At 33.3% G+C, this 9,552-nt stretch overlaps 1 protein-coding gene across 2 annotated transcripts; it reads left to right on the plus strand.

The window, feature by feature from the left end:
• Positions 1-984: 984 nt before the first annotated feature.
• Positions 985-7,757, plus strand: LOC104887167 (uncharacterized). 2 transcript variants are annotated; one of them, XM_010671765.4, is made up of 12 exons: positions 985-1,186; positions 1,349-1,432; positions 2,076-2,246; positions 3,824-3,889; positions 4,088-4,153; positions 4,836-4,985; positions 5,890-6,029; positions 6,163-6,253; positions 6,351-6,419; positions 6,633-6,724; positions 7,011-7,074; positions 7,483-7,757. In XM_010671765.4, exons 1-12 carry the CDS (start codon positions 1,124-1,126, stop codon positions 7,585-7,587), a joined length of 1,161 nt encoding a protein of 386 aa, XP_010670067.2. In that variant the 5' UTR covers positions 985-1,123; the 3' UTR covers positions 7,588-7,757. The 2 variants fall into 2 exon arrangements, with proteins under 2 accessions (XP_010670067.2, XP_010670066.2); XM_010671764.4 differs by having other exon boundaries at positions 988-1,186; positions 5,887-6,029.
• The last annotated feature ends 1,795 nt before the right edge of the window (positions 7,758-9,552 follow it).

Here is a 9,552-nt window from a genome sequence, read left to right on the forward strand (position 1 = left end):
CACTGCCCTACTTTTGGCCACTTTCTCGAGGTGCGGCATAATCCTTTGACCCTTTAAGTAATTGGTATTTAAGTGTTAAAATTTGGTAAATTGTTTTAATATCTTATTCATACACCTAAACTTTGTGTCAATGCTCATATAATAAAGTTACACCAACATTTGTGTGCTTAGTATTGTAAAATATAAGCCATTTTCTATTCGCAAAGCGAACAAGATAGGTTTATGTTATCAAAAGCTCTAAATTCTTGCTATAAATACTTCTTACACCATTTCTTTGTATGAACGAATTTTAAACAAACATAAATAAGCTTGTAAACAAGCCATCCACAAAATTAAGAGTTAGTCTTGTGTAGACCTAATTCACAGTAATATTGGTGGTGGACCAAGCCACCTATTTGTTCCAGTGACCCTTTTTTTTATATAATCACCTTTTACATTCTAAAGTTACGCTAGTCTGCCCTATTATCTAGCATATTAGTTTATTATAACAAAAGTTACACTTTATAACATAATAACTTCTTTTTTTCTCACATAATTACACTTTTTTTTATATCAATTATTATAATGAAAGTGACCTTTTTTTTCATTAATCACATGTACTAGCATTCATGTCCATATAAGTTTTTTATAAACTTAAATATCTTTTTAGTGTAAATGAGCGACTAAGCATAGTAATGTATACAAAATTCGATCCAGGTCTCAAATATCACCCTCACAAGACTCTACCAACTAAGTTAGATAACATCCACTTTTTACGAACATTAATAACTCCAACACAAACGTGTTTGAGTTAGATAACATCCTTTACAAGATTCAAGTTTTTTGTGTGCCCATTTTGGATTTGTCCATTTACTTAACAAACGAGTTTTGACCGAGCTTTGTCAAACTCACAAAGCAATGAATACAACCAAAGACAGCAAGTCTGCTTAGCCCATCTTTTATACTGGAGTCATATGAAATGGGTCTTGAGACTTTAGCCCAACACAAGCTCAACAATCAACATAGCCCCAAATAGTAGGCAAGATAAACCCTACAACACAAAATTCTCAACTCTTCACTACTAATCTTAAATTCTTGACATCAGTAGGTGGAGAATTTCAGACATTTGTACAAACAATCAAAAATGGCACGAGAAAGAAAAGAAATCATAGCATCTACTCTGTGTAAACGCTTTTCTTTGGATGCTGTAAGCTATTAATCATTGATTTTCGATTTCTTTCTTTTTTTCGTAACAATTGTAGATTATTTGATCTGGGTTTCTTATATTTTGTGTCCATTTGATTTGGGTCATCATAAATTTGCTTTAATGAGTGCTGAGTTTTTTTTTTTGTCTGTGTGTGTAATGCAGAAAACTTTTTCTGGGGATATTGAGACAAGTGATGTTAAGAGCTTGTGCACTAACATCTTGAAGGCATCACAGCCAAGTAATGAGGTAGCATCATTTTGTTAATTCTGAAATTGTTGTAATTTGGTAAAATTTTGGTTCTATAGCACTTTGTTGATTATTAGTATGATCATAATTCTGGATTGGGCAATCAAAGTTGTGAAATTTAGCTTTTTGTGGAGGGGAAATTCTCACTTTAGTGAATAAGATGCAGTTTTATTTCCATTTTTTTGGGGTTAAACTTAATGTGAAATGATGTATGGTATGTTGATTGTTATACCTTGATTTTCTTTTTTCTCTGGGTTTTTGATGTTATATGAATACTAGTGGTAGTATATTTCGTTTTTCTTGATCCTGAAAGCAAAAATATAATCTATAATATAGGTGGGTCGATACTATATTTATTTACTTGTTCAAAATTATAGCTCTTAGGAGAATGTTTGTTCATGAGAAGGCTAGTTCAGTTATGCCAATCAATGTTGTCAACCTTTGTCATGTCTTTCGAGGAAAGGAAACTAGAAAGTTCTTGCTTAGTATTTGTTTCTTCAACCTATTGCATAGAGTCTTTTTTTCTTTTTGAAAATTGAGCTGATGATTTGTTTTTGCAATTTGTATTTTTTCTCGTGATCGGAAAAGGTCTGCTTAACGTAAGTGTTCTTCACATGACTAAGGAACCGGACTATTTTGGCAGGTGATGAAATGGATAGAATTTGCAGAGAGTTTTCCTGTGGATTCCGCGGCTTGCTTTGAAGCCATTAATGGCCTGAATGAGGAGTTGCTTCTGAAGTCTGTTTTAGTGGGTAAAGGGTTGACAACCTCTGAAGCTGATGTGATTGTGTACTCGGTGATCCATCCTTTTGTGGTATGTTCTATTCGGCATGTCTTTCATTGATAGATAGAACTTACAACCCATTGGTTTTTTTACTTGCTTTGGTGGAGTGGTGGATAACGGAAATCATATATTTTGTATGGATGATTGCTATTATTCTTAATCATTGGGCACTGCTCAATTATAATGAAATAAGCCTTTTCTATTTGATGGATATAGTAGGTTGTAATGACGTATAACTTTGCCGTATACTTACACTTAGACTCATAAGCAGTGCGGAGCCAGGATTTTCGACCAGGGATAACATAAAATAACTAACCAAATAGCAGTTCATAATACTAGAAAATAATTCACGTTAACCTACACTTGTAACCCTTTTAAAAATATGATACTATATTATTATATGGTTCACAATACTATATTCTTTAGACTTACATTATGAGAGAGTTCTTCCCATAAAAACTCTACTTACCCTACAACTCTATCTTATCCAACCCTTATAAAGCCGAAGAATCTTCTCTCTTAATATGTAAGTTTGAAGAACTAAAAATAAAAAATCAGTGAAAAACTTAACGTTGATTTAACAGAAGGGTACAATATAGAATAAATAAAAAAAATTCAAAGCTACAATTTGAAAAGAAAAAGATATTCAGAATATAGCGTAAATGGAAAAATACATGGGTACTTTATCAAAAAAAAAATTATAATATGTGATTTATAAAACTTGAACCTTTTTATTCGAAATTGGAGGAGTGTGGTGTATTTAAAATATAATGAAAGGCAACTATATTCAGAACAAAATTTGTTGTAATATGAAGTATTATATTGTTTATATTTACAAGTGTAATTGAGGAGGATGGAAAAGATTAGGGCATAGGGAAAATTAAAGAAAAAGGAAAAAAGAAAAAAGAGAATGAACAAAAGTAGATAAGAAAAAACATGTTGCACAATGCAAGTAATCGAACCTGAGAATTCTGTGTCTTCAAAGAAGTGATCTTACCACCGCGGCAAGCGAATTACATCAGTAACATATTGCTAGATTTTGTCTATATTCTGTTTCTTTTTTTTTTCTCCCAGCCATTTTTTTTTTTAATTTTTTTTTTAGGGGCAGCATATGCTACCCCTTGTTATTTAGTAGATCCGCCCCTGCTCATAAGACTAGAGAGCTATGAACTATAAACTATAAGAGGACTCCTTGAACAGTTGCAGTTCCTTTTGTAGAGCTGTACTGTTATTGTAACTTATATCACTGTTTTCCTCTCTTTCCTGCTAGTTTTCATCTTGCTTTTGAAAATTCTCCCTTAATGTCACCATATTTAATTATGTGTCCATCCCTAAGCTTTCATGCTGACTTTTTTTTTTCGAGGAATGAAGTTTTACTTACTTTTCTCATGGTAATCAACGGGTTTAAGCCTTTCACGAAAGAAGGTGTTTTCACCAATTCCGGAAACTTTATCAACCAGCCTTTTCTGTTTTTCAGTTGGTAACTTGTATTTTGAACTGCTAGAAGATTGTACTGGTAACAATATTTTGGAAATTGAGGGATGTTATCTGCCTTAGCTTGGTAAGTTGATATAAAACCTGTTTTGTGCTTCGTTTCTTACTGCCAGGTTGCTATGTCAAAATCAGATAGGCAGAAGTTTCCAAATGTTTTAAGATGGATGGATTATGTTCAGGTATGAAAACGTATAACCCTGTTATAGAGTAGGCTTCATATTAGGCATAGTGAGATGCATTCTGCAGCTGCAGTATATAAGTTCTTATTGTTCTTTGTTATTGGAGCATTGCTATATGTGATTTTCACGTTAGCCATTTTGTATTGATTGCCAAGTCAATCTAAGAATTTTGAAATATTTACTTCTTCATGTTCACAGAACAAGGAGGATTTCGGAGACGTACTTGAGAGAATTTCTATAGAGAGGGTCACCTTTGAACCTCCAGTAAGTGCAGTTTCTTGTTTTAAATTTACTTTCTTCCTTCTGTTTGTTGTTATACAAGGCATGATGTGTCCATAATGATTAAAAGGTGGGGTTCTAAAAATAAGGAAAACGTGGTTATCAGCATTTATATTGATATTAGAGAATCTGACAATTATTTCAAACTGGTTGAAAACTATGTTCAGAGATATTTATCTTGATATAGAAAAACATCAAGTATATAAAACTTTTGATCCACAATCATGTCAAAGAGATACAGCAAGCAAATAGCATGTAGCTACTACTAAAAAGAGGATATCCAAGCTTAATGGTAGGAACTTTTATGGTTGGGTGTTTTATTCATGAGGGAAGTATGATGAAAAAAAATTAAAATATGCAATTTATCCTTGAGGTTCAATTTTCATGTCGTGACCATACTCCCACATCTGAGTTACTCATCAGTGGCCGATCTACTCTGATTAGCTTGTTGTCGATATCGTGAAGTCTGAGTACTGCTTTGTTTATGTGGAAGTACTGGGCAATTTACAAGCTATATACTACTTTACACTGAAATCTATTCAGTTACTTCCATGTTTAAAAGAGCTGCATCTTTAGTTGATAAACATGCGTAGGTTCATATAAATTAAATATAGGCATTGCAGTGAGCGATGAGACCGTGATATACATTGTGTAAACTATTTTGCAGGTATCAAAATGTGCGGCTTCCACCTCAGATGCAAAAGACACTGCCAATAACACAAAAGCTGATGCAAATGCCAAAAAGGATATGACCAAAGAATCAAAAACAGTTAATGGTCCTGAAGCAGACAAGAGTTTACAGAAAGATTCTACTCAGGTTATTTAATTTTCTTTTCTATATTAAAACATGCTCTAAAAACTTATCCTGGTTCTCTGCACGCCAAACTTTATGGTTCCTGGGGTTTGATTTAATTGTAGATTCTTGCTTTCTTTCTTTGTGCATGCTCTTATTTTTCCAATTGACAAGTACACCTTATCATAACTAATATGGAGGGTCTCTATTGGTTTATAAATTTCTTGTAATTGCTCCAGTTAAGCTGTATTTGAAACATTTCTTAATTATAGCTAGTGTATTAGAGAAACATAAAGTTGGATCAAAATTATTCTCCGATCTCCAATCCGAACTTATATTATTGGAAATTTTGGCTTTTTTCTTGGAGAGGAGTGGGCATATGTTTTTCTTACTACATAATAGAAACGGAAGGATACTAAATGGAAATGGAGTAATTTTCTGGGCTGTGCCAAATCATGTCAGGATATTGGGGATAGTCAATGACATACTAGATCTGCAAGTCTTCAGATATTGTGACTTTGCATCCCCAGCCAACCTGTGTGCAGGTTAGAACACAATTGACTATAATAGAAATTGAACACTATAAAAATGATGGAATTGCAGTTCTTTTCTATCATTTGAATGCATCGTATCACTTTACTTATAGAGACTTATTTCTTTCATAGCTATTTAAATGTAGAAATATGCTGGAGTATTGAAATAAAATTCCGAGATTCCCAGTGTCTCAGAGGCTTTGTACCCATATTTGTTCTTTGGCATCATGCAACTTAATTTCCTCTATGTTCAAGGAGTGAAGAAAGCTGGATTTTTTGTATAATATATTTGGATAAATGAGACTGATCAGTATATTTAAAGGACTCTAAGATCTATACGGGTACCTCAATCTTTTCAACTAACTCTCATGTTATTGCTAATGGTCATGAAGAAGAAAACTAAGAGTGCCAAAGCAAGTGTTGAGCAGAAGAAACCAGAAACAGAAGCAGCCCCTAAAGATGAGGTTCCAGTGACACTGCTCAATATACAAGTTGGTCTTATTCGCAAAGCATGGAAACATCCTTCAGCTGATAGGTGTGTTAAAAGGATCTGTATAATTTATCTGACTCTTTTCTAACTTTCACAGGCTTAAGTGTTCAAACTTGAAATCGTAACAACTTATTCATCTGAAATTTTCTGCTGTATATTGTTTCTCTTGGCAATTTAGTTTACTGGTTGAGGAGATTGATGTTGGAGAGTCCAAAGTACGGCAGGTAGTCAGTGGTTTAGCAAAATTCTGCAGTCCTGATGATTTGGTGGTATGTCATCTTTGTAAATTTTCCTTACCTAATCTCTTTGGTCATATGTAAAACTTTATACTGTCGGGAATTCACTTTAATGCATCTACCTGTGCAGAATCGACGTGTGGTGTTAATTACTAATGTGAAACCTGGAAAACTAAGAGATGTAGTATCCGAAGGACTGGTAATAATTCTATCTAATATCTTTGGTCCTATGTTTTTCAATGTTTAAATCTAGACTGGTTAATTTGCCTTTTTCATTTTCCGGATTGAAGCTTTAAATTTTAGGCTGGCTACCTAGTTTCCTATAAGAGAGCATCTTGATGCAAATGGTCTTTCTATTGATGTTGTTGCTTTATGAATTGCTATGGTTATTGTAACTTGTCTTTATTTTCAGGTTCTGTGTGCGTCGAGTGAAGATCATAGTGCCGTAGAGCCTTTGATTCCTCCAGAAGGTGCTACAGTTGGGGAGCGTGTTTCCTTTTCAGGGTAAGCATTTCATTCAGAAATTGTCAACTGCTTGTGTATGTCATCAATCACTTTCTTCCTGGAAATTGCAATAGGGGAATGTTTGATTTCTGGAGGGAAGCCTTATCTTTGTATTGAATGTCTCAAGCAAGGATTCGGCATATGCTAATAATGCAACACAAAAGCTTATTTAACATCTCCTTTGGATTGCATGTGTTATTGACTACACATCTCAAGTGATACACAGAGGGTATTGGTTAAAATGACAATCCTTCTTTATCTAAATTTGTATACTAATGATTTTCAGGCATGAAGGGAAACCTGAAGATGTTCTCAACCCGAAGAAGAAACAACTGGACAAGATTACGCCGGTATTGATTCTTCTCTCAATATTATGTATGTCGGGTGGTCATTAGAAAGAAAAATAGTGCTTGGTATGACTTATATCATCCGGTTGTTGACAAGTAAGCTGAATGCTAGTCTGAAATCCTTGCAAATTGCTACTCTCCCTAAAAAGAAAGACCATAATTGATTGAGGCTTTTTTAGAAGTAGATTTAATTTTACAGATTGAGGCTTTTTTAGAAGTAGATTTAATTTTACAACTATCTTTCACTATTTAATCTTTGTATTTCTACGATACCAACAGGGAATGTAATTTTTATTGTGAAACTAATGAATGTGTCATCAATGGTAATACGAGAAAGTACAATGTTTAACTTTAAACCGATACTTACTGTTCTATTAATTTTCTGAGAAACCTTCTTTTGAATGGATGCAGCATCTATTTACCGACGAGAATGGGGTCGCCACATACAAAGGAATACCGTTTATGACTTCTGCTGGTCCATGCACATCTTCAATCAGGAAAGGAAGCGTTAAATGAGTGATCTTGAGAACAATTCTGATGAAATTTTGAGTTATGTAGTGTTACTGTATACATAGTACAAAATCTGAGTTCATTTGTGAATTTTTACGTGAAGGCTCATATGTCATACGTTACAAACTAATGTCTTGAAGATTTGGAAAATGTTCTCTAGTTGCCATGTTATGATACCAATCCATCTAGCCTCTAGGGCTAACCAACATGTCGGTTCGGTACTTTGTGGCTCTAGTTTGTGTTCAGGTCGATGATACATGTGCAGAACATCCTTTGATCCCAACTTAAACCATTCGTTAAATTGGCTGGAAAACTTAATCCCAACTCTACCTTTCAATTGATGGGTTATTTTTTTTTTTTTTGAATAGTAAAATTAATTCATTAATAAAAAAGTCATACGGCATCTACATAAGCAATCGAATCAAACAAATACATAAGTTGAATCAAACAAAGATTTCCTTCATAAAAACTATGATCGTCAAATAAATCTTGCAATGTGGAACATCTCCCGCTTATATCGCTGGAAAATACAGCTTTGTTGGAGAGACAATCTAATGATCCCTTGTAGTCGTGAGGATGATTTCCGTCGGATTCATCTGACCGTATTCGAAAAATTGATAACCTTTGTGGTCCCGCATAATTCTTCACCAACAAATAATTTCACGGCAATCCATTAGATCTAGTATCCCGTTGTAACCTGTAGAAATTCCCCCTCTAAAAGAGGAGAAAAACCCTGTCTTTCGAAGGAGGTCGAAAAACCTTGTCTTTCGAAGGAGATCGAAAAACCTTTTCTTACGAAGGAGCTATCGAAAACCCTGTCTTTCGAGGGAGAAATCGTTATTGGAAACCTAAAAATAAATAAAAAAGCAAAGGTGGGGGCTTTCCAACGGTAAAAACCGATGGAAGCTCCTTTAAAAATCAACAATGGAGGCTAGGGTTTTTGAAAGTAGAGAGGAAAGAGGGGAGAGAGAAAAAAAAAAAGTAGGAATTGATGGGTTATTTGCATGACTTGTCTAACCCATTATTTTATTGTTCTTTTTAAGAAATTAGATTTTGGAGTTTTTGTTCAGCTGATTTGACCGCTAATTTGACAATTTATCTTACAAATGCGTTTGGTAGCAATGAATTGATTGCTAAAAGCTTATTGTCATTTGTTTGGTGTAAAATGACATTTATAGATATTTTAATACATATGTATAGTATTATTATTAGAGGCAAAAAAGTTATTGAATATATTAGCCTTGTTTGGCAATTAGCGATATCTGTTAGCTATTAGTTGATTGCATTAGTAGATAGTTGTTAGCTGATTATATTAGTTGTTTGTATAAATGTGTTTGGTAAGTAGCTGATAGTTGATTGCTACATTATTGTGCAAAATGACCAATATATTTATTAATGTAATTTTAAATAACTTTAGGATATAAATATAATTGCTCCACTCATTTTCAAATATCTAATGTTAAAATGCTTCTCTCCTTAATTTTTTTTCATAAAGAGTTTATTGGACCCAATAAGCTAATTGAAACCTCTTTTTACCAAACACTTAAATTAGAGGATTGACTAGTCAATTTCTGAGCTTAAACCTCTAATTTTGTCCCAAATCTCTCTTTATCAAACAAAACCATTGTTACCTAATCCTCTAAAGAAAGAAAAATTTTCATTTTGAGAGTTTTATTCCAAAACTTTTTCTAAAACGCTCTTTTACGAAACACTCTTGTAAGAGTTTTTGACTAATCAAAACTCTAAATTATAGTGGATTAATAAAGTTTTACTAACTTTTTATTAAAAAAAATTAATAATGAAAAGGGTAGCCTTAGTAATCCTAAATCAAAGCATTTTTCAAATATCAACAAACATAATACTGTTATGAAATATAATATGGATGCCCATTATACCCCCGTTAATATATCCGGGATATTCTAGGGTTTTGTTCTCCAAGTAAAACCCTAACTATTGTATTGTATATATATA

The sequence above is a fragment of the Beta vulgaris genome, chromosome 2 (genome assembly GCF_026745355.1).
Source record: "Beta vulgaris subsp. vulgaris cultivar EL10 chromosome 2, EL10.2, whole genome shotgun sequence".
Lineage (NCBI taxonomy): Eukaryota > Viridiplantae > Streptophyta > Magnoliopsida > Caryophyllales > Amaranthaceae > Beta > Beta vulgaris.

What these genes read in the sequence shown, in the direction of transcription:
- LOC104887167 (XM_010671764.4), top strand. Translation starts at nt 1,124, where the DNA reads ATGGCACGAGAAAGAAAAGAAATCATAGCATCTACTCTGTGTAAACGC. An exon ending in ATGTAGTATCCGAAGGACTG is followed by an intron (nt 6,420 to 6,632) that starts GTAATAATTCTA and finishes CTTTATTTTCAG; the next exon opens with GTTCTGTGTGCGTCGAGTGA. An exon ending in GAGCGTGTTTCCTTTTCAGG is followed by an intron (nt 6,725 to 7,010) that starts GTAAGCATTTCA and finishes AATGATTTTCAG; the next exon opens with GCATGAAGGGAAACCTGAAG.